The sequence below is a fragment of the Papio anubis genome, chromosome 2 (genome assembly GCF_008728515.1).
Source record: "Papio anubis isolate 15944 chromosome 2, Panubis1.0, whole genome shotgun sequence".
NCBI lineage: Eukaryota > Metazoa > Chordata > Mammalia > Primates > Cercopithecidae > Papio > Papio anubis.
In genome coordinates, this window is record NC_044977.1 from 51017551 (window position 1) to 51041212 (window position 23662).

The following is a 23662-nucleotide window of genomic DNA, read 5'->3' on the forward strand; positions in this document are numbered from 1 at the left end:
GCTGAAGTAGTAAAAGCAGAATAAAGGGCCCGGTCAGTGGCTGCTCACACTGGGGTGCCCTCACCCCAAAGTGAACTCCAGGTTTGGGCCTCGTTATTTGAGAAGGACATCAAGGTCTTGATCAATGAACTGACATGCTGGCCAGGCCATAGAGCCCTGTGACATCTGGACAAGGTTGTCAAACTCCGAACACTTTACAAAAGTAAAGGGACCAAGAGGCGTTTTCCTCTGTTACTTTATAACCCTTTCATACTAGTTGAACTTTTTTTTTTTTACAATGTAGATGTACTACTTTATAATTAAACAAAAAACTTTAAAATGATCTTTTAAAAAAGAAAATAATCACAGTGGAACATGAAATGGAATGTTAACTTTGGGGATGGGTCATCCGAGGAGTCCAAGAGCCCCAATGTGGTCCCGTGTCCTTGGTCCTCAGGTCATCACCCAGCCTCACCCACAGGGCACCTGCCATGGCCGTGGCCCACCCCGCAAGCTTCCACTTGGTGCCTACGTGGGAACGCACCATCTGCCACGGAACTTCCTCCTGTGGGGCAAAGGAGGGGTCCAGAAGCCCACAGGAGTCAAGTCAGCAAAATTAAGTTAATTTACAAAGTTATAGTAAAAACCACAATAGTGACCCAGTCCCTCCCACGCAGTGTGAGCCCTGGGCTGCGTCGCACCCGCAGGTGGCCGGTGCTGGCACCTCACAGGGCAAAGGTGGTGAAGAAGATGTGCATCTTGGCCAGGAAAGTGGTGACAGAGCCCTGCCGCCAGAGCTTCATCTCCACGTCCAGGGCAAAGTCCCGGGGCTCCAGCACAGCCCGCTGCAGGTAGACCACGCCCGTGTAGGCGTTGAGCCTGCGCGTGCCAAAGTAGCCCTCCTCGTTGCCCTTGATGATGGTCAGGGCGATGGTGTCCCCCGTGAAGGCTGGCGCGGGGCCAATGCGGAAGATATGCGCAGGCACCAGGAGGCCCGTCTGGAAGTTGAGCTGGTAATGTGTGATGCGCGCCGGCGAGTTCTGGCACTCCAGGAAGTCGTGGCACGTGGTGCGCTCGCACTTCCTGCAGGGAGGATGGGCCGGGTCACCCATGGCTCGCCCACCTCCCCCCAACCCCAGACAGGAACACAGACGGCACAGCTCAGCAGCAGGATCAAGGGCCAGCTCTCTCCCTAATGGCCTGGAAGCCTCAAGTAAGTCCCCTTACGTCCCCTGGGTCTCAGTTTCCTTGCCTGTGAGATGAGGTTAATAGAAGCTTCACAGGTTCACTGGAATGGGTGAGCTCAGCATGGCATGGGCCAGGCTCATTAACAGTTCTTACCTGTCCCCATGCTCCCTTCATCCTCCCTCCTGCCATCCTCCCATTCTTCCTTTCTCCTTCCTTTTCCCTTTCCCCTTCCTTTCCTCCCTCCCTTCTCCCTTCTTCCCAGTGCACCCAGTGTCCCTCCCAGGGTCCCTCCCAAGTGCCGGGTTATGTGGCTGGTGGCAGAGTAATGGTCTGCCAGTTCTGAGGTTAAGTGTGGTTAAGAGGCTGTCGCTCACACTCCTGATACCCTGAGCTGGGGAGTGGCATGTCACAAGCAACCTCGTGGAGGGGCTCCTGTGATGTGGAGCTGAGGCCTCCTGCCCAGAGCCACAGAGCGGTGGCAGGACACTGTAGCCTGGACAGGCAGCCCTTGAGACCCTGAGCCAGACCGCCTAGCTGTACCACTCCCAGGCTCCTGGCCCTCAGACACTGCGTGACATAGAGTAAGTATCTGTTGTATTACGGTGTTAAATGTTGGTTGGGATAACTGGTCACACAGCAGTAACTACTATGTGTGTGAATGAGGAGGAGGGCTGGTGTTTTCTGTGTGTCTTTTCCCCTTTCTTCTCTCAACCTTGAACTCTCTACAAGGTACTTATATTTGTTTTGGTCACCTAGCCCGCAGACCCCGCAGTCAGGGGCTGGGAAGAGAGGAAGGTGGTCAAGGCAGGCGCCCATCTCTCGGCCTCACCCCTGGATAGTACAGGACCAGGACAGGCTCCCTGGGACTGGGACTGGGGTGGGGACACTCACGTTTTGGAGACTCGGACATAGTTGGGAGGACACTCGAAGCGTAGGCAGCGGAAGCTACCCTGGATGTTGTGGCAGGTCTCAGCCTCGGAACAGTTGTGGGTACCCAGTGCACACTCATCCAAGTCTGGGGGAGAAGAGGGGCAATGGCAGGGTCCCCACAGCTGGGGGGCCCAGCCTGAAACTCCCCAGCCTGCATGAAAGGCCTGGGCCCCATGGCAGCCTGACCTGTGAGAACAGTCCGCGTGCCTCCCTGCACACGCATGCCCCATCTCACCTGCTCCGCACCCACAGCAGGGGGCCTTGTTCTGAAGTGTAAATCACCTCATGTCATGCCCTCCCAAGGCTTCTCGCGCTCCAGAATAAAGCCCAAGTCCCTCCTCTGGACGCCAAGCCACACAGTGTAAGGCCTCTCTGGCCTCTCCAAGCCCCTTCTCTTCCACAGGGGCCACAGTCCTGCTGGACATTCTTGGGCTGCCCCAATAGCCTGACCCTTATCCTACCCCAGGGCCTTTGCTGCTCCCGGAACGCTTTCCCCAGCTTTTCCTACTGCTGGCTCCTTCTCATCTTTTAACTCTCAGATCTTGAGTCACCCCCTCCAGGATGGCCTCCCTGACCACTCTACAGTGGTCCTCCTGCCCTATCACCCTCCATCCCACCCCATTTTATCACCCTCCTACAGGTCGTCACGCTCTGCACACACCGAGGCTGTTTTGTATGACTGCATGTTTTGTATGTTTCTACCGTCCCCATCAACTGGGTTCCAGGAGGGCAGGGGTGTTTGTCTTTCTCATTTCCATGGTGTCCCCAGTGCCCAGTGGAGTGCCTGCATGGAGCAGCGCTCAATACATCTTGCTGGACAGAAGTCCAAGACCCATCACTTGCAAGTTCAGACTCAGAGACGCAGAGCTGTGAGTAAATGTCCCACATGAGCAACAGATGTGCTCACGCTTCCTGTACGTTCAGAAGCAAACATACATGTGCAACTCCAACAGGCACACAGCCTCAGCACACACGTGAGCACACGCACACCCACACGGGTGCACAGAAACAAACACACAGAGGGCCCATTTGGGACAAAGAAACATACACATATAAACGTCAACAGACATATGAATAGATACCGTTCACAAAAGCTCAGAGAAGCAAGGGTAGGGGTAGGGGTAGGGGTGTCTGTGTGTGTGTGTGTGTGTGTGTGTGTGTGTGTGTCCCACAGGCACCCTGGAGGACAAAAGGTCTTAGAAATGGGTTCTTGAGACACTTTGAGGATGAGCTGCTCAGCCCAGAGAGGGCCGCCTCAGGAGGCCTCAGGGAAGTCCGGTGAGGTAGGGGCAGGGGGTCTTCCAGGGGCAGTCACAGAGGGCTTCAGTTTTTGTTTTCCAATCCTTCATATTGACACCATGTAGGAATTTCTCCTCACTTAGTCCTCACACCAGCCCTGTGCAGTGAGGGTCACTGGATTCCTCAGACAGAGGAGGGTGCAGAGGCTCAGAGAGGGGCAAAGCCTTGCTCAAGGTCACACAGCAGTGAGCAGGGCAGCAAGCCAGGTATGCCTGATGCCAAAATCTGTGATCCAATCATGATGCCAAGCTGACTCCTAAGAGTAACAACAACATAATAGTAATAACACCAATAGTCAGCCTGCCTCCAGAGTTTACCGCCTGACGTCCCTGTGATGCCTGAGGGACTCTGCGCCCATGCAAACCATTGCAGGTGTCCACAAATGTGCCTAGGGTCACACAGCTGCCAGGGCAAGGCCAGGACTCAATACTCCTGGCCCACCTCAGACTGTGGGCTCTTGGCCACCAGGCTCTCTTGTAGGGGGTCAGCTCACATCTGTTCACCTCTCTGGGCCTCACTTCCCTCCCTCCATAAAATGGGCCCCAGGGTGGTGCAGACGAGTGGGAGAAAACATGGCAAGAGGCCAGGCAGGGTAGAGCCCAACTGGGTGGTCCGGGGTTGCTGATTATTCGCTAGCGGACTCCACATGGAGAGGGCCTCCTCCTGCTCCTCAGCCTATGCCCCGGGTGGCCTGCTTCAGTGACCCCAGAGCTTGTGTGAGTGGGGCAGGAAGGATGTGGGAGCTTTTTGCTTTGGCTCTGGGCTGCTGCTGCTGGAGATGCCCAGAAGCGAAGGGCCGAGAAGGGTGAGTGGCTGCAGCCTGGCCTCACCAAGCTTGTGGGAGGCGGTCAGTCGCAGGTCTTCCCTAACGCCCCAGGGCCTTGCCCATCGGTGCTGCCAGGCCCCTGGAGAGTGTGGGCTAACGTGGGAGCTGGACTAGGCCCTGTATCCAGGGCTGCCATCGCAGCCTCATCAGAGACAGCCAGGGTCAGCCGCAAGTCAGCCGCAACTCAGATGTGCAAAAGTGGGAGACAGAGCAAAAAGGACGAAACAGGGGAGTCCTACAAAATGCAGCCCTGGGAGAGAGGCTTCCAAGGGCTTCTGAAGGACCTGAGGTCCAGAAGCCCACAACAGCTCAGGGTCAAGACTGAGAGCACTGCTCAAAGCTGGCCTGGCCCATCGAGTGGCATGCAGACAAGGGCTCTTACTACACAGAAACAAGCAGGACTCAGGGTGACTTTCAGCATGGCCTCAAATGATATTTCATACAAGTGGTGTCTGTGTGTGTGTGTGTGTGTGTGTGTGTGTGTTTATATCTGCTTAGGGAAAGACTGGAGGGAAATGCATGCAAACATGAGCAGTGGTTCCCTCTCAGCTCAGTCACGGGGTCAAATGTCCAGTGAGCACCTACTATGTGCTGGGCATTTGCTCTAGATGCTGGTGAGCCAGACAGACAGGGCCCTACCTTCATGGAGTGTGCATTCCAGGGGAGAAGGCTGAGCCTAAATTCCTTCAGATTTTCCTGTACTTTTTTTTTTAACTATTGGAGAGGGGCTAAAGGCTAACAGAGACATTATCCAGCATGTTCTTTCCCCCAAGCCAGCCTCCCTGACCCTGTTTGAGCTGAGAGACCTCAGAGTTTGGCCCAAGCCAGAACACGACAAAAGGACAGCCTCTTAGCTCTGAAGGTCAGGAGCTGCAAAAGCAGCTACATGGAGTGACCCGGGAAATGGACGAGGCCGGGGAGCAGGCAGCCCCCACTGCGCCCTCGCCTACCGTGTGAGTCAGAAGGCTCCTCCAGAAGGAAGGTCTGGAGAGGAAGCGAGGGTGGCAGATGTGCAGGTGTGGGGCTCTACCTTGCCCCGATCTCCTGGTGGGGGCTGGTGGCACAGTGGGAGCCTGCAGAGGGGACCTGGCCTTGCCAGTTCTTCAACACAGAGCAAGCCACTGGGGCAGAGGGGCAGCCACCCCAAGAAGAGGACGCAGAGACGGGGTGGCGGGCAAGCCCAGGCAAGAGAGAAGCGTTGGGGTCAGGTGCACCCACGATGGGCACATGCCAGGTCCCGGGAAGCCCTCTCTAGTGGCCAGCCAGGCACATGTGGGCATCCAGGTATCCCAAGCACCCCCCAGGTGCTCGGTGTGGGTCGGAAAATAAAGAGCCAGGGAGAGTCTGTCCTCAGTGTAGACAGGTTTGAACCTGAAACTCCTCCAAGAGCAAATGTCACTGCAGTGTCTGAGGGGGCTTCCTTGAAGTGGCCACACCTGTGTTCCGCCCCCAGGAACAGGGCCTTGGTGTCACATGTGAAATCACAATCCAGAAGGATAAAGTCATATTTCCTGCCAAGCTGAGGACATGGTGAGTAGAATCCTTACCTTTTATGGAGTCCATACCGACTTTTTTTTTAATTAAAAAGAAGAGGGCTTTGCAGCCAGCCAGACCTAAGCCAGCTTCTGTGGGCCCAGCAGGCCTCCCAGTCAGTGATTTATAGGGTCTTCTCACAGTCTTCTGATTTAACTTATGACTCTGATATGTTTGCATCGGCCCAAACAAAGGACTGCTTGTGCATTGGGACTACGTACACACCTAAGGGCTGGAACCTAGGGGCACAATGCACTCTGACCTGCCCCATGCCGCGCCACTCCACCCTGCCCTATAGTGCTTTCTGTTCTATGCTAATAGAAAGGAGAACACAGACAGCTGGCTGAAGTCTACCAACTTGATCTCAGGATCCACTGACAGGTAGCAACCACCAGCCTGCACCGTGCTGGGCTAACTCCAAACCCTTCTGAGTGCTAACTCTGACCCCTGGTCCCCAGAACACCAAGACCCGCTTTTGTGGGACAAGAAGATGCCCAAGGCTGGGCCAGGACCCTGGTCACACCCCGAAGGCTGCACCCTAGGGAACTCCATGCTCTCAGCTCCATGCGTGGGGAAGACCTGGCCACTGAAGTCAGGAGGAGGTCTGAGCTCTGCGGCGCCAAGGGACCGAGGGGCTGAGGGGTTAAGTGGTTGGTTCTCCTGGGGCAATGACCCCTTCTGCATCCTGGCCCCTCACCTTGCCTTGGTGGCTTGCCAGGCCCAGAGTCTGGTGGCAAATGGCACTGAACTTAGAATTATGACTCTCTAGCAGAGGAGGAACATGAAATACCAGAGAACATGGTCTCTCTCCAGGGACATAGTCCCCTCTCTTGCAAATTCGACAGGTGACTGCCCAGCCCTTGTACATCCTCAATAGCAGGGGAGTGGGGGACCCTCCCATTGCGCAGCCCCTCCCAGCTCTACACAGTTCTGATGAGAAGAATGCGTTTCTGCACCAGGGCTGGGATAAGCCTCCCCATGACACCCTTCCCTACTCCCCGGGATCTCGCCCTACCCTCTGGGTCCACAGACCTGCCTGATCCCCTTGTCCCTGCATAACACTGCAGAGACTCGGGACACTGCCTGGGATCCCTGTGGCTCTTCTGCAGTCTCCTCACTGGACAGGCCTGCTGCCTCCTTAAAACTACCCCATAGAATCCCTGTTCCACTCTCAGGACAGGGTCCAGAGCTGAGCACAGGCCTGGAAGATTCTAAGCTGCATTGAGCAGCAGCAAGATTGTCACCTTCTTCATCCCAGGCATTACCTCAATTAACATGGCCACTGGTAGCATTGGCCATCCTGCATTTATTCACCGGGTATGGGGGCTCCAAGTGCATGCAAGCTCTGTGAGCTTTTCTGTGCCTGCTTGGAGCCTGCCCAAGGCCCTGGTGGAGGCAGGGGCAGGGGGACTTGCTCACCCTTGCAGGACCTTCCGTTGGCCGTCATGGTATAGCCCTGCTCAGGACATGCACACTGGTAGCTCCCTGGCACATTGAGACAGCGGAAGGTGCAGAGGATGCCGGCGCCTTGAGCACACTCGTCGATGTCTGTCGGAGAGAGGTGCAGCCCCTGGTGAACCTCATCCACCCACAGAGCCCAGCCACTGACAGTCAGCCTGTCCCTGTTACAGCCACAGAGCTTAGGGGCCCATTTTTTAAATGAAGACAAGGGGACTGAGAGAGTAGAAGAGAGTTGCCCGAGTCCACGAAGCAAAACAGGACTCCCACTCCAGTGCTCATGCCCGAGGGCTGCTCCCTGACTCCTACTACCAGCTGAGGGGACAATCAGATGCCAGTCACGGGCACCTATGTAAACTTAGTTCTTCATCCCCCTGAAGTCGGGACCACTATTCCCATTTTACAGAGGAGAAGGCTGAGGTCAGAGTGGAGAGGCAATCTGCCCAAGGTCACACAGACAGGAAGCTGCAGGGCTGGGGCGTGAACTCAGATCTGATGCTAAAACCTTTCTGTGTCCATGGCCCAGGAGGGACTCTCGGGGACTCTGGCACAAGGGAAAGGAGTGCCTCTCTGGAAGGCGGCTCTTGGACAGGGGAAAGGTACCTGTGCAGGTGTGCCCATCCTCAGCCAGCTGGTAGCCCTGGCGGCAGTAGCACTGGTAGGAGCCGTAGATGTTGGCACACTCCTGGCTGCAGCGCTGGGCCTCACACTCGTTCACATCTGCAGGGACACCAGCAGGCAGTCATGGCAGGGCCCAAGTCTGCCTTGGAGAGCCCATCCAAATGCCGTCTGACAGCCAGGCCCACCAAGCTCCCTGGGCTGGACTGGGGTTAACCCATGCGAGGGCCAGCTTTCCTGCCAGGCTCGGTGACTAGGAAGGGATCCGTGGCCTCCCAGGGGTCTCAGCCAACTCACCTCACCAGGAGAAAATGAGGGAATTTCCTCCAGCCTGGGGAGGGGCTGAGAAAGACTGTGCCAGGTAAATGGGGCCAAGACCCCATGGCCCTCTAGCTTGGCCCCTCACCCCCTCACTGAGCAGCCTGGTGGCCTTACTCCACACCAGTCCCCATTGAGCCGGGCCAACAGCACCATGAACACATATGGGAATAATGTTACAGCCCTTCCCTCAGCCACAGGCACATCCCGCATAGGTGGGTACACGGACCTTGGAGGCCTCAGATACCCCATTTGTGGGTACAGATGACACAGAGACCCAGCCTCTCTGGACTGAGGGAGCTGGGGCCCCAGGACCTCAGCAGGGGAATTCAGGACAGAAAACAACAGGAGGAAGGTGAGTGTGGAGGCCAGAGAGGGTTGGGTCAGACAGAGGAGGAGGGAGGGACCAGCGTGGGTGAAGGTGTGAGGGTGAAGGGTCGGGGAAGGCTCCGGGTTTTCCACGGTGGGTCTGCCCCCTGTGGATCCCAGGCAGCATGGGGTCAGAGATGAGGGCCAGCGTACCTTCACAGTGCTTGCCGTCTGCTGCTAGCAGGAACCCAGAGGCGCAGGAACAGCGGTAGGAGCCTAGTGTGTTCTCACACGTGTGCTGGCACAGGCGGCCTGGTGAGGCCCAGCACTCGTTCACGTCTGTGGGAGGGCAGGCAGCAGGCACAGGGTGGGTGGCCCTGAAGCCAGCTCCCTCCACCCCCAGGGGCCATCCAGGGCCGAAGGGAGGCTAAGTAAGAGAGGGACCCAAAAGGAAAGACAAGGAGAGGCCAGGACAGGCAAAGAGAGAGGCAAAGAGACCAGGTGGCGGGGAGACAGCAAGGGTGTCGGAGGAAGGCGAGAGGAAGAGGCCAGAGGGACAGACACAGGCAAGGCAAGAGACAAGAAGAGATGGTGACAGAGACTGAGGGAAGCAGGAAAGACCAGAGTAAGAGGGGCAGAGCCACAGGGATGAGACAGGAGGGACTGAGAAGGTGGGGGCGGGGGCCAGAGCCAGGCCCTGGCAGGCCCAGCAGGAAGATGAGGCCAGCTGGAAGGCAGCCTTGGGGACTCCAGCAGGTGGGCCCCACTCAGGCAGTGGAGGTGCTGGGCACGGGGAGGTGGAGTGAACAGAGGGCAGGGGCCCAGCCAGGTGTTCCCCACGGGTCCTGGCCACCAGCCTACCTACCGATGCAGCCCCGGCCGAAGGCGTCCCGCTGAAAGCCCGCTTTGCAGTCACAGCGGTAGGAGCCGGGGAGGTTGTGGCACACCTGGCCCTCACCGCAGCGGTGCACACCCGTCTCACACTCGTTCACGTCTGTGGGGGGTGAGCAGGGTACCTTGAGTCCTGGAGCTCCCTCCACACACACCTCCCACGGGTGGGGAAGCGGACAGGCCGGGCTGGCTGGCAGGGTGGGGGCGGCTGGCCTTACCCACACACTTGGCCCCATCATCGCTGGCGTGGTAGCCGCGCCCACAGATCAGCGGGTTCCTCTGGCACGTGTAGGAGCCCACTGTGTTGATGCAGCTGAAGCCTGGCCGACATGGCTCGGACAGTGACGTGCACTCATTGATGTCTGCAGAGGCAGGTGTGGGTGAGGGAGCCTGGCATGGCGTCCTCCCAGGGCCACACTGGGAGGGGTCAGTCCTAGGCTCCAGACCAGCCCTGGTCAGAGCTGCAGGGCCAGACTGTCCCACCTCTGTGCCCCACCACCCAAGGGATACACCTCCCAGAACCCAAGCACCTGATGGCTGGCCCTATGCCCTCTCATATCTGCCCAACAGAGCAGCTGAAGGCAGGGCGGGATCGAGGTTGAGTGCTAGGATAACTACACCAACCACGTGCCAGGGGTCTAGGTGCCGGGGAAGTACAGCACATTAACAAGAAGTTTTAGAGGCACAGAGACTAAGTTAGCAACCCCTTTTTGGGAAGGAGTTGTTGGGGGGCGCAGAGCGGGTAGAATCTCAGACCCACTTGGGGACTAGGCCGGCGTCTGTAAACCTGAAAGTCTCAACCCTCGTGTGCAGCACGGAATCATTCTAGGAGGTCTCACTAGCATTCTCCGAAAATGGGAAATTTCAGGGGGTGTCACACGCAGTACTGTGTGGGAACATTTGTGTTCCAGGTCTTCCTGGATGTGTGTAGATGTATGTGCCAGGTCATGATCTATCACATAGCCACTGCTGACTGGTTAAAAAAAACTGGATACTCATTCACATCCAGTCCAACCCCACAGATAGCTTCACAGAGGCCACTGAATAATAACTCAGCCAAGGTTTAACAGCTCAAGGTAATAGAAGCAGCTACACTTTGGGGGCGGTGGCGCCCCCAGGGTTGAACACTTGACATGCCCATTCACAGGTAGGGACAAGGGGGCTGGGAGAGGAATGGAGCAGCAAGCCAGGCCTCCCTGGTCTCTAAAGCCCTCAAAGCCCCCGCAATGCCTCCAGTAGAGCCCTAGCCTGGTGATCCCCAGTGCTGCAGCCCCCACTCACCCACACAGTTGCCTTCAGGATCCTGCAGGAAGCCATCCATGCAGCGCTGCCGGGCCTGGCAGTAGAAGGAACCCTTGGTGTTCTGGCACAAGAAGCCTGCCTGGCAGGTGTGCGTGCCCATTGCACACTCATCCACGTCTGCAGCGGAGAGGCTGGGTGTCAAGGGCTGGGGGACAGGTCCTGCCTTTACACCCAGCAGCCCTGCCCACACATCCCCGCCCGCAGACCCGTGACCCCGATGGCTACAAAGATCTCTCCGGGAAGCTGGCAGAGCCACACTGTTGCTGGCATGGCCTTTGTCCCAGGAGTAATAGCAACATGACCATGTTTACTGCACTTCTGCTTGGTCCCACCATTGTTCTGGGCACCCTCAGCCCAAAGAAGTAGATGTCATGACACGCCCCATCTTACAAACAGGGAAGCTGAGGCACAGACAAGGCTCTACCGCTGGGGAGCACTGCACCAGGACCAGAACCTGGGGGACTGGCTCCCAAGCCTGCTCTGTTAGCCACTGTCCCACACTTGCAGGGGGAAGAAGTGGGGATGTCCCCACCGTGTGCCTAAATCTCTAAGGTAAGGTCATGTGTTCACACTTTAGGGAGGTAGCACAGGTAGCAAGACAGCTTCAACTCTGGAGACTTTCTTTCTGTTTCTGGAACACGCCAAGAGTGCTTCTTCCCCACACCCAAAAGGCCTTGGCATGCCGCCCCCTCTGCCTGAAGCTTCTCATTCAGGTCTCAACTCCAACATCACCTCCTCCGGGGCCTCCCTGGACCCACCACTTACAGGGGTCCCCACCCCCAGTCACCTGCCATCTCCATTTGCCTATGTGGACTCCACTGCCCCCACCACGAGGTCAGAGAAGGGCCACAGCACCCCACCCTGGATCCCTGGTACCCAGGACCTGGCAGGCACATAAGAACAGCTCAGGAAGTACTTGAAAGGATTGGATGAAACCCCTCCCTCTGCTTAGAAGGCTGGAATTTTCCAGTGAAAGGGATGGAGTGAACCCTCTGTGGGCTCCGCCTCAATGTACAAACCAGGCCACAGCAAGGGGCATAACTGGCACCCAGACATCAGCAGGCAGGGGCAAAGCCTGGGTGGACCTAGCCTGCCCTCACCTGCCTCAGACTCCCATCTCTGCCCCAAACACTACCATCGTGGGGTCTTCCCAACAGCAGGAAACCCAACTAAGGGGAGCTTGCTAGAAAGAAGGGGATGGAGAGAGGCACGGCCAGGCCTGAGCGTGGCCAGGGCAGGACAGGGGTGGGGCCAGGGAGGGGTAGGGCAAAGCTGGCTGTTGGGCAGGGCCTCCAGTTGGTCCTTCTGTGCCCTTCTCACCTTCACACTCGCCATCCTTGAGGGCATAGCCCGGTTCGCAGGTGAGTGCCTTGTAGCAGTGGAAAGAGCCCAGCGTGTTCACACAGTGCTCGCCCCGACTGCACGTGTGCAGGTCCGTCACACACTCGTTGATGTCTGCAGGGAGAGCGAGGCTGTCAGAAGCTGCAGAGTCCCTAGGACAGTGGCTGAGTGCAGCCAGCAGACCTTGGGCCACCAGGAGGGAGAGAGCTCCAGGTCCCGCCCTCAACGTGCTCACCATTCAGAGATGTGGCTGATGTCTCAGCACCCAGACATCCCTTCATTCAACAAAGATTTATTGAGCACCTGCTATGCACTAAGCACTGTTCTTGGCACTGGGTGTACATCAGTGACCAAGACAGAAATCCCTGCCCTTGTTGGGCAGACACTCAAGGGGAAAGGACACAATAAATACATAAACAAACATAAATGGAGGTGGTGCTGAGTGCTATGGACAAAACAGAGCAGGACGCAGGAGACAGGGAGTGCCCAGGTACAGTGGGGGGCGTTGTAGGGGAGTGGGTCAGGGATGGATTCTCAGAAAAGAAGACATCTGAGCAAAGATGATACAAGATGACAGACTGGGCCATGCAGACAGACCAGGCAGATGGGTCAGGGATGTGAAGGCCCTGAGAAGGAAACCAGCTGTGCAGGTTCAAGGGCCCGCTAGGAGGTGGGTGTGCTGCAGGGGAGAGAAGGGAGAAAAAGGGGGAGCAGGAGGAACAGTGGGAGCCACAGAAAGTTCCAAGCAGAAGAGAGAGTGGTCTGATTTAATTGGAGCAGGGATCCCTGGCAGGGGCTGGAGAATAGGGGTGAGAATCCAGGCAGGAGATTCAGTGGCTCGGACTACCTTTTATGGGCTGGGAGAAGCAACTGGATTCTGAAGTATTTTGAAGCTGAAACCAACAAAACCCACTGATGGATGAGATAAAAGTGAGGTGGGAGGAGGGGACAGGTGGCAGTGAGGGCCGGCTATGAGGTGTAGGCTGCGGGGGAAGGTGGGAGCCCTGCTGGCCGTGAGAGTTTGAGGGTGAAGAGACAGCCAAGGACATGCCTTGGAGTTCACACAAGGGGTCTGAGTGGGATTACTAACTTGAGAATGGTCAGATGGCTGAGGCCACCAACTCGAGAGAACCACCCCGAGAGGCGGCACAGAGGCCACCAACTCATGAAACCACCCCAGGGCCATGCAGATGGCCACCAACTCAGAAACCACCCCAGGGCCACAGAGGCCACCAACTCAGAAACCGCCCCAGGGCCACAGAGGCCACCAACTCAGAAACCACCCCAGGGCCACAGAGGCCACCAACTCAGAAACTGCCCAGGGGCCACAGAGGCCACCAACTCAGAAACCACCCCAGGGCCACAGTGGCCACAGAAGCCACCAACTCAAAAACTGCCCAGGGGCCACAGAGGCCACCAACTCAGAAACTGCCCCAAGGCCAGCGCTAAGCCAGTGTGGAGGGCAGACCCATTTACTCCCTCCTGGTGCTCCACTTTGTGGTGGCAGTCAGGTGCACTAGTCCTCTCCTTATCTATCCATTCCACATATCCTTATCTATCCATTCCACACATCCTTATCTATCCATTCCACACACATAACTCTGTGCTAGGCTCCTGTGACCAAGCGTGTGTATCGGCCCCAGCCCCGGCCCTCAAGGACAGGCAGGTGGAGGCTTGGGGGCTCCAGCCAGAGAACTACCCGCTGTGGTCTGGACCATCAGAGCCACTTCTCAGGAGTGGTGACATTCCAGTTGAGTCTACAAGGATGACTAGGGGACCAGGTGGAGAGGTGGAGGCCAAGGTCCTGGGGAAAGAGACCCTCCCAAACTCACAGGTGAACCAGTGTCAGACCAAGCAGACCTGGGGATGGCTGGGAATGGGGAGGAGGGAAAGGGACAGTTCTGGGCCAGTGGTTTCCAAGGAAGGCTTAGTTGGGCAAGATAAATACTGCTGATTTATAGGCTGGACTTATAGAAGGAGACCGTTCCCAGGACCCCAGAAATGCCCATAACCCAAGGAGCCTCCCACAGCCTGGAGGAATTATGGTAATAAATAGCAGCACCATGAGCGGAGGCTCACCAGGGTCAGGTGGTTTAGAGGACATCGTTCTGCAAGCCCCATTTCTCAGAGGAAGAAATCAGCCTTCCAGTAGTGCTGTGACTGGACCAGAGTCACATGGACAGCCATGTGGCAGATCAAGAACGGAAGTCAGATCGCCGGGCCCAGAGCTGTACCCTTGCCCCATCATTCAGGCACTGCTGCAGCACCACTTCATGGGGGGCTCAGAGCTGGGGGCTGCCTCCCTCACATCTTCTTGCACAGAAGCTGGGGTCCAGCAGAGCCCCCCTCTGGAACATTCCACCTGGAACATTTTTCCCTGTGCCCAAGACAGTCTTCAAAGTTCAGACCACAAAAGGCAAATGGTAAACACAGGGGAGTCCCTGGCACAGGTCGCACCCAATACTGTCCCACTTTGATTTACATACCTCCAGTGATGGGGAGTTTACGACCTCTGCAGGTTGCCTCAGTGTAACATTGGTTGAATTATAACAATGATGTCACAAGACTAGCAAATTCTTCAAATGGATTAATTCATTTAATCCCCACAATGACACTTTGAGGTAGGTGCTGTTATCTCATTCACAGATGAGGAAACTGAGGCTCAGAGAGTTTAACCAACTGTTTTAAGGTTTTATATTAGAAATTGAAAGAGCTAGGATTTCAGCACAGGCAGGCAGGCTGGCTGCAGAGGCCATACTCTTGATCCTAGCATGAGCCTCCCATCTCACCTGCCTGGGTTAATAAACAAGTGCAGAACAAACAAATGAACTGCAGGAGAGCCCAGTGGACATTTGTGGACGTACAAATGACGGAAAGAATGTGCCGCAGGTGCTAACACGACGGGATGAACACGTGTGCGAGGGGCATGGAAGGATGAAGAAGAGGCGCTGACGGGTTTGTACAGGATGAACAAGAAGGGAAATAAATAAAGGAATGCGTGTGAGCTCATAAATTTTGCTGAATGGAATGTGCCCTTGCTCTTTCATTCCCAGAACCCACTTTGCAGCTGCCTGGGGACCCCTTTTAGCATGAAGTCTTATCTCCAGGCAGCCAGAGGAGCCTGCGTACTTAGGCATCGCGAGAGGGCAGAGCATCACAGGAGGGGTGCTCGTGGGCCCTGGTGGGATCCGCCTTCCCAGACGCACACACACACGGACCCAACACAGACAGGAGGAGCCGGCTGGCTGCTGGCAAGCAGGGTCAGGAGGTGCATGTTGTGCCGACAGCTAGAGGCCTAGGGCAAACATGTCTGCAGCAGGCGTTCAGCCCAGCACCATGGGCTCATGTGCCCAGCGGTGAAAGGCGAGGAAGGAAGGGGATATGTCTAGGCTGGACATGGTCCCCAAGCACAGAGAAGACAAATGGGGCTCTGGTCACATGCCCTGAACGCACTATGTTCTGATCTTACTTCCACACCTTTATTCGAGCTGTTCCTTCCACCCCACATGCCCTTCCTGATTTCCAAATGCTAACCCGATGCCACCAGCTGGAATGACCTCGCCCTCTGCGCATGTCTCTGTGATGGCATTTACCACAGCCTGCCCTGAGTCCCAGCGACTTTGGGTCTATCTTCGTCTGGGACCACAGACTGGAGGAGGACAAGGGCTTACAGTCCTCTGCGAAAATATCAGAGGCTGCAGACGTATGCACAGAGCACTCCCAGAGCCCTGGCGCCTGGCCCACATGGGGCCTAAGAGAGGGGAAGAAAGAGGCATCACTGAGCACCGACCCAGGCGATGTGCAGGCCAGATGCCGGTTATGAGCCTGCACCCAGTCCTCTGGCCCCACAGTCAGAGGGGAGGAAAGGGAGGCTCAGAGGAGAGCTCCACTGCTCAAGGTCACATAGCAAAGGAATGCCAAGCTGGTGTGCAAGGGGGGCTCTGCTGGACCCCAGCTTCTGTCCACCAGCCTCTGCGGAGGACCCTGGGGAAGGCATGTAGCTGTTGTAGCATGCTTACGGTGCCCAGGCTCTGTGCTACCCCACACACGTCACACAATCATCAAAAGAGGATCAACAGCCTCCTTATTACAGATGAGAAAACCACGGCTGGGGGAAGACAAGTCATTCATCCAAGGCCACAGAGCTTCTGGGGGTCCTGCTTGGAGCCCAGGCCTCCTGCCTCCAGACTCCACACATGCTATCCTTCTCCCAGCATGTCTGATCCCCTCATTTTCCTGCAGCCCAGGTGGGGTCCATGATCCACTAGGCCACACATCCAGTTCCCTGACACATAGACACGTCCCTGGGGAAAGCAGCCTCCGGGTGGAGCTGGCAGCCAAGCGGGACAAGACGCCAGGACACAAGGGCATGACATAGAGCACTGCGGTGCCGGCTGTGCTGAGAGCTCACATGCAAAGGACAGGCCCTTTGGCATGTGGCCACAGTGTGGCAGGTTTGGCGTGGAGCAGAGCGGAGAGCTGTGACGGCGGGCGGCAGGTGGGGCCCTGGCTTACCCACGCACTTCCTGTGCGCATTGAGGATATAGCCATCCGCACAGAGCACTGTGTGGTTGACACAGTAGAAGGATCCCAGGGTGTTCACACAGAACTGTCGCCGGCTACAATCGTGAGCACCCATCAGGCACTCGTCTCGGTCTAGTGGCAGCCGCAGGAGGAAAAACAGAAGGACTGTTAGAGGGGCATGGCTGCCACGGAGCATCAGTGACAGGAGAATGAGACCCAGCAAGGGGCGGGGGCCTGCCTGGGGCCTCCCCGCCTGACTGTGTGTAGCTGGGCCTCGGGCCCAAGCCTGAGCGTGCAGAGCTGGTCCCCACTGCCCCAGTAAGGACGGTGGCAAGGTGAGACTCAGAGAGGGTGGGTGGCTGTCCACAGTCACAGTGGGGACAGGACCAAAGGCTGCCTCCCGTACGCACTCGACACTTCCCACATCCACAGGCGCCAAGAGAACCATGCCACTGAGAGCTTGCAAAGTCCAGTACTTAGACCAGGCCAGAAACATAAACCAGGGAAGGGCCCGCAGGGGTTCCAGGACACTGAGTGTCTGTGCTCCATCCAAAAGGGGACGGGGGTGTGGACCCCTTGTATGCAGATTTCACAGTTTCAAGAGCAACCTGAAATCTGGAAGTGTTTTAAACATTCTTGTACTCAACATGTTTGGAACTCACTTGATTATTTCCAATGCAGCAGAGTTGAGTAGCGCTCCTCCACAGGGCAGGTGCCCCTCTGAATGCCCGTTGCAACCTGTGGCCTGGACCCTGGCTTTCACTGCCAGGGCCCCCAGAGGAGGGAGGGGGTCCTGGAGATGTGCAGACATGGGCCAGGCTGCATGACCAGCACAGGCAGAGGGGCCTCACAGGGCTGGGCCCAAAGGAGGCCTGCCCCAGGACAGATGCAGCCCTTACATCTTCAGGGCCCTGGGAGACGGGGAGTGGGGCCCAGAGAACCCAGCACCACCTGGACCTGACAGCTGCCCCCAGCATCGGAGAGGAAGGCCTGCCGGTCACTGGGCAAGTCTAATCTCCTCTCTGGGCTCACAGGACGGTGTTTGTCCACATCAGAACATAGTCTCGGCTGGGGATGGACACGGGCTTTCAGCTTCTGAGAGGGATGTGGGTATTCACCCAGGCAGACTTGACTCTGTTCTCCCCAGACACCCATCAGGGTCTCATCTCTGAGCCAGAACTGCCATACTTCCTAGACTCTGCATACTCCATTTCTGTCCTGCCCCCAGGCAGGAGGTGAAGTCTTGAGACCTCTCAGCTTGGTTCTTCAGATGCCATTCACTGTGGGAACCAACCCAGCAGGTGCTGGATCCAATGGCCTCATTTTACAGTGGGGGGTCCTGGCCCACAAAGGCCCCACAGAGACAAGACCCAGACCTAGGTGGGGTCACAGGGGTGGAAGGAATGTGATCCTTGGAGAGCTAATCATCACCAATGTCCTTCATTTGGGAACACATTCAGCCAGGCATTCCTGCTGTCCAGCCTCCCTCCCACTCCCCATCAGGGACACTTCCGGCTGCCCTTGAAACAACTGGCATTGCTTCCCCTTCCCCCTCTCCACCCAGGCCTGGACAGGGCTGCACAGACCAGGGCAACCCTCAAGGGCAAGGAGAGTGGAGGTAGTGTCCACAGACCAGCAGCACCCATATCACCTCATTAGAAGCACAAATTCTCAGGCCCACCCACCCAGACCTATTGACTCGATCTCTGGGGATTCGGCAGAATCTCAGGACCGCCTGTTTGACCCAGGCCTCCAGGGACTCAGGTGCACACTCCGAGGGAGAAACATTGCTCCAGGAAATGTGGAGCAACACCACGGGAGGAGCCCGGGCCCTGTTCCTCTGCAGCCTGCTGCGGCCCAGCCTGGAGTGCATGTATACACCGTACATACAGTGAGAGGGAGCAACTGTTTAACCTGCTCCACTGGGGGTGCTCATCATAGCAGCCAAGACTTTTCCCACACAAACTCAGCAGGTTTTAGGTACCAGCCACGCCTACCTGGAGGCCCCCATCACAGGCCAACTCAGGTTTGCACAGGTAGGAGGGCACCCCAAGGCACTCACCTTCACAGGACACGCCGTCCGCCATGATGGCATAGCCGGGAAAACAGGAACATATGGCTGAGCCCCCAACAGTGCTGCACACCTGCTTGCAGGGTCCGTTGTCTGGAGGAAACCACACAGAAATCAGAGACCACCAGGCCCTGGCCTTGGCCCACACTGGTTCATTCCCCATCCCTGGCTCTAACCTACTAGTGAGACACAGAAACAAGGCCCCTGGGAGGCAGGGAGGCAAGGAGGCTGGGAGACAAGGAACCCCACTCCTGGTCCTTTTCATAGGTTCATCCATTAAGTCTGCTTCAACACCATCTGGCGTCGGGGACGATGTTCTGGGTCTACCTCCCCCATCACTCAGATCCCAGCCCATGCCCTGAGTGACAGCAAGAACAGTGAGGAGATGGAGGAGAAGAGAGAAGGAGGAAGAGAAAGGAAGGAGGCAGGGAAAAAAGTGGGGGAAGGGAATGAGGAGAAGAACAATAAAGAAGAGGGCTTTCTAGGCATGGCTGAACACAGTCTCCACAACAGGTCGGCAAACCAGGATATGACTACCTCAACATTATAAGAATGGAGACAAAAAGCAGCTAATTGGCTTGTTTGGGGTCACACACCAGACCCTAGGCTGCCCCCCACATCACATCTCCTCAGTGACTTCCTCAGCTCCTCACTCAGCCCCAGGTAAGCCCATCATCCCAAAACAGAAGCACACCCTTTGGAGGGGCCATCTTGCACATATCCAGCACCAGAGAGCTCATCACCTGCAAGCAGCCCAGACCCACTCCCTGGACCCTGGGTCCTGTCCTGGAGAAACCACCCCCACCGCTTACCTTTGCAGGTGTTGGGCTGCGGCAGTGGCAGCGGGATGGTGTTAGAGGCCACCTGGGAAAATTCTGACTTCAGTGCAGGTTCCTGTGGGGCTTCTGGCTGTGGAGGGTGACCCTCTATCATGGGTAGAGCAGAGAGGGGGTTGGGGGAGGTCTCAGGTCTTCAGCCAGGCCTCAGGCACTTCCAGGCACCTGCCCTTCTCACGCAGGCACTGACGTTTAATCCCCCACCCCATTTCACAGGAGAGGAAAATGAGGTTTGGAGTGTGCATATACCTTGGGAAAGATCAATCTCAGCTACTGGGGCAGAGGGGGTGGAAGGAAAGGAGGCAAGGAAGAAGAGAGGGGGGAAAGGAAAAAGAGTGTCTAGATTAAAAACCAACAATCGATTCTAGGACCACTGGCTGGGAGGAAATCCCTCTGGATCACCATGGGCCCAGCGCTGGGGAGATAGCTGGGTTTTGGTAAGAGCCTGTCCCTGCACTCAAATATAGGACAAGGCGCTGGGGCCAGGTCCCTGCAGATGCAGCTCCAGGAAGGAAGCTTCTATTTTCCCTGCCTCACAAATCTCCCATCACTGGAGGCCTCAGGCTTCTGTGGGTTCCAACGTATGGGGTAGCAGGAGGTGAAGGACCCCACAGTGTGCACCTCAGGAATGCCACACTCCCGTGGCAAGATCAGCCCTGCCCACAGCCCCTGCCCTGGCCATCAGGGCCCTTACCTGGGCGGCAAGTGCGGCCATCATCCTGTAGTGAGAAGCCAGGAAAGCAGGCACAGTGGTAAGAGCCCACAGTATTGATGCAAAGGTGCTGGCACAGCTCTCCCGGGAGGAGAAGGCACTCATCCTGGTCATCGCCTGGCAGGCTGTTGGGCAGCTCGGCCTCTGTGCCCAGTGACAGGGCCTCTCGGCCCGCCATCTCTGCCTCTGAAACTAGGACAGGAGTTAGAGCTCAAGACAGAGCCAGCTTGGTCAGAGTAGGTGGCTGAGACCACCAGCTTTGGGAAATTAGTGCAGCTCCTCATCAAGGCCTCTGTGTGCCCAGCAGACAGCAAGGATAGATGAAGCAGGATGGATGGGTGGGTGGGTGGATGGATGGATGGATGGATGAATGGGTGGTGACTGGATGGGTGGATGAATGAAGGAGGATAGAGGGATAGGTGGATGGGTAGATGGAAGGATGGGTGGATAGATGGATACATGGGTGGATGGATGAATGGGTGTGTGGCTGAATGGATGGATGGGTAGGTGGATGGATAGATGGATGGGTAGATGAATGGGTAGATGAATGAGTGGATGAGTGGATGGGTAGATGGACAGGTGGACAGACAGACAAACAGATGGACAGATTGATAGGTGGGTGGGTGGGTGGGTGGGTGGGTGGATGGATGGATGGATGGACGGACGGACAGACGTACAGACGGATGGGCAAATGAATGAACAGACCCAAAACAGTAAGAATGAACCCATCAGAGCCAGGTCCAAGTCTTCATCACTGAGTCCCCTACAATAGGACAGGGTCAGATCCACAAGGAAGCTCTCACTAAAGTGTTATAATGGATTCAGACCCCTAACCTCAGTGACATCAGGGAGGACCTTCCTTAGCAGCAGAAAGAGCTCCAAATCTGGGCTCCACTGGATCAGATGTGACCACTGACTGGGGCCTTCACTAGCTGGGTCAACTTGGGCAGCACTAGGCCTCTCTGTGCCTCCAGATTCTGGGATAAACCCATCTCCCAGGGTTGTGCTGGGGAACAGGTGAGAGTGGAAGAGAAGGCTCCTGGGGCTGAGCTTCCTTGGGAAGTTCTTTGTTTAACAGCTGTGGGGAAAGCATGCAGCTAGGACTTCAGGGAGAGGCCTACAGCCCCTCTAAGCTCTGTGCCAGCCCCGGGCCTCCGCCCTTCCCACCCAATCCAGGCAGTGGAGCCCACATAGAGAGTAGCTGCATGAAGTCATGTCTGAGGAACGTGTTTCATATGGAGGGTGTTTACATTAAGCTGAAGCCCAATCAGTCCCAGCCGGTGCCTCTAGACAGGGCCATGATGGCTGGCGGTCTGGCCCTGCAGAGACTCAGCACTGCAGGCAGGCGGCGGACAGACCTGGGCCCAGGACTCCTCCTAGCCCACCACAGGCTAGACAGCACCTCCAGGATTCAGGTTCAGCTCACCCTCACCAGCACCTTCCTCACAGGAGGAGGGAGCATTGATCTCTGGCCTGGATCATGCCTGACTCTGTTGCCCACCTCCCTTCCACCCACCTGCCCTTTGACTTTTGAAGCCAGACTTCCTCCCAAACTCTACCTTCAGCCAGACTCTTATGGGTGCTAACCTGACCTTCACACCAGTATTCAACCAGCCCCTTAGAGCCAATCTTGGCAAGTAGCATTTCCTTGGACTCGACTTACTCTCTGTACCCACATCGGACTGGCGAGGGTGGTTGGTCCATCTGTTTTGGTTGATCTACCCAGGCCGGGCCTGGTCCAACCCCCATGCACTTGCCCCTGCCTCACCGTGATGGGAGATCCAGGTATCTGTTCTCCCACCTGTACCTCACAGGATATGAGCTCTTCCTGTATGATCTCCTGGGCCCTGGCACCTATGGACAGCAGGCATCTTAATCCCTATGCACAGACTTCTGCCATCTTGCATTATAGTGACAGAGATCTGGGTTGACTGAAGCCAAGGCTGACTGGGTCTAGATAAAACTCTGGGCAGCAGGAAGCCTGGGGCAAAAGTGAGAGTCATTAGAGCCAAGGTGTCCAGTCCTGGCTGTGCCAAAGACCCGGCATGTGCCTGGGGCAAGATCCTGCCCTTCTCTGGGCCTCATCTTCCCCCTCTGAGCTACTGAAGCATGGCAACGGTAACAGCAACAGTAGTGGCAATGCTGAGTGCGTCACTAGGCACTGCCAAAAGCCCTTGACAGGCATCCTATCATTCATCCTTGCACTGAGCAAGGTAAAGAATACAACACCATTCAATAGATGCCATAATGAAGGCTCTGAGAAAGACCCTTCCTTCTGTGTGACTTGCCCCAGGTAAACAAAGGAACTGGGATTCCAACCAAGTCTGCCTGACTCCAGAGGCCAAGAGTTTAATCTTGACATGAGGATCTCATCTGTGGCTTTAATTCCCACTCCATGAAGTGCCCAGGACAAATCCACAAGGGACCTAGATGATGGTCCATAGGAACAGCGAAAAAACTGGGCTAGTGGTTCTAGAACCCACCTGGACATCTGGTCCCCAACCAGTTGAGGCTGAACATGTGGATACCCACAAAGCAGGCCTGCCAGGAATCTCCTGGCGCCAGCCCCACAGCCACCAAGGCCCATGTACATAAAGGACATCTGCTGACTCACTGGGGTACCCTCATCAGGCTCCTGCAGACCTACCACGCACAGAGAAGGCTAATGGTCATGGGTCCAGGAGACAGCCCTGGCTAGGGGACAGGGACTGGACATGGCAGCTGGAACAGTGGCCACAGCACAAGAAAGGAAAAAGAAAGGGGTGACACCAAGGACAATAAGGATGGATGGATGGATGGGTGGATAAGCAGATGGATAAATTGACAGATGGGTGGGTGGGTGGATGGATGAATGGATAGATAGGTGAATAGATGATCAGACAGATGGACAGACAGATGGATGGATAAATGAACGAATGGATGGGTAGGTAGATGGAAAAATGGATGGATGGCAGGATGGATGGATGGATGGATGGATGGATAGATGGATGGATAAACAGACAAAACAGATGGATGAGTGGATAATGAATAGGTAGATAGATACATGGATGAATGGATGGATGGATAGATGGATGGGTGGATGGGTGGGTAGGTGGGTGGATGGATAGATGGATGGATAATTGGGTGGGTAGGTGGTTGGGTGGGTGGGTGGATGGATGGATGCATTGATGGATGGATGGATGGATGGGCAGATGATGGGATAGAGGATGATTGAGGGAATGAATGAACGAATGGATGGAGAGATGGACAAAAGGATGGGAGGATGGGTGGGAGATAAGTGCAATGAATGGAAAAAGAGCAGACTGGTAAGTGGATAGGGAGGAAGATGTACAGACAAAATAGATAGGGAGGAAGATGTATAGACAAAGAGAGGGGAAGGTGGTGAGTGGACAGTGAAAGGGTGATGGGTGGTAGTTGGTGGTTAGGTGGGTGGAGTGGGTAATGCACAGAAAACAACGAAATCACCATCCTCATAACTCTGTTTAGAACAGAGCTTGTGTCTCAAGCCACAGGCGATGATGGACCCA

General features: G+C 56.2%; 1 protein-coding gene across 4 annotated transcripts in view; it reads right to left on the reverse strand.

Moving 5' to 3' along the window:
* Positions 1-218: 218 nt before the first annotated feature.
* Positions 219-23662, reverse strand: part of LOC101002885 (fibulin-2) — a 92418-nt gene continuing 68974 nt past the window's right edge. For 2 of the 4 annotated variants that reach the window (XM_017955232.3, XM_003894060.4), the window contains exons 6-18: positions 20118-20327; positions 19400-19513; positions 18579-18680; positions 16508-16648; positions 11972-12106; positions 10631-10768; positions 9568-9711; positions 9324-9452; positions 8672-8797; positions 7817-7933; positions 7175-7303; positions 2059-2182; positions 219-1062 (exon numbers count right to left, since the gene is read on the reverse strand). In XM_017955232.3, the coding sequence (XP_017810721.2) occupies positions 705-1062; positions 2059-2182; positions 7175-7303; positions 7817-7933; positions 8672-8797; positions 9324-9452; positions 9568-9711; positions 10631-10768; positions 11972-12106; positions 16508-16648; positions 18579-18680; positions 19400-19513; positions 20118-20327 (1967 nt within the window). In that variant the 3' untranslated portion in view covers positions 219-704. The remainder of the gene's footprint in view (positions 1063-2058; positions 2183-7174; positions 7304-7816; positions 7934-8671; positions 8798-9323; positions 9453-9567; positions 9712-10630; positions 10769-11971; positions 12107-16507; positions 16649-18578; positions 18681-19399; positions 19514-20117; positions 20328-23662) is intronic. The other 2 variants (XM_017955233.3, XM_003894059.4) reach the window with 1 other exon arrangement.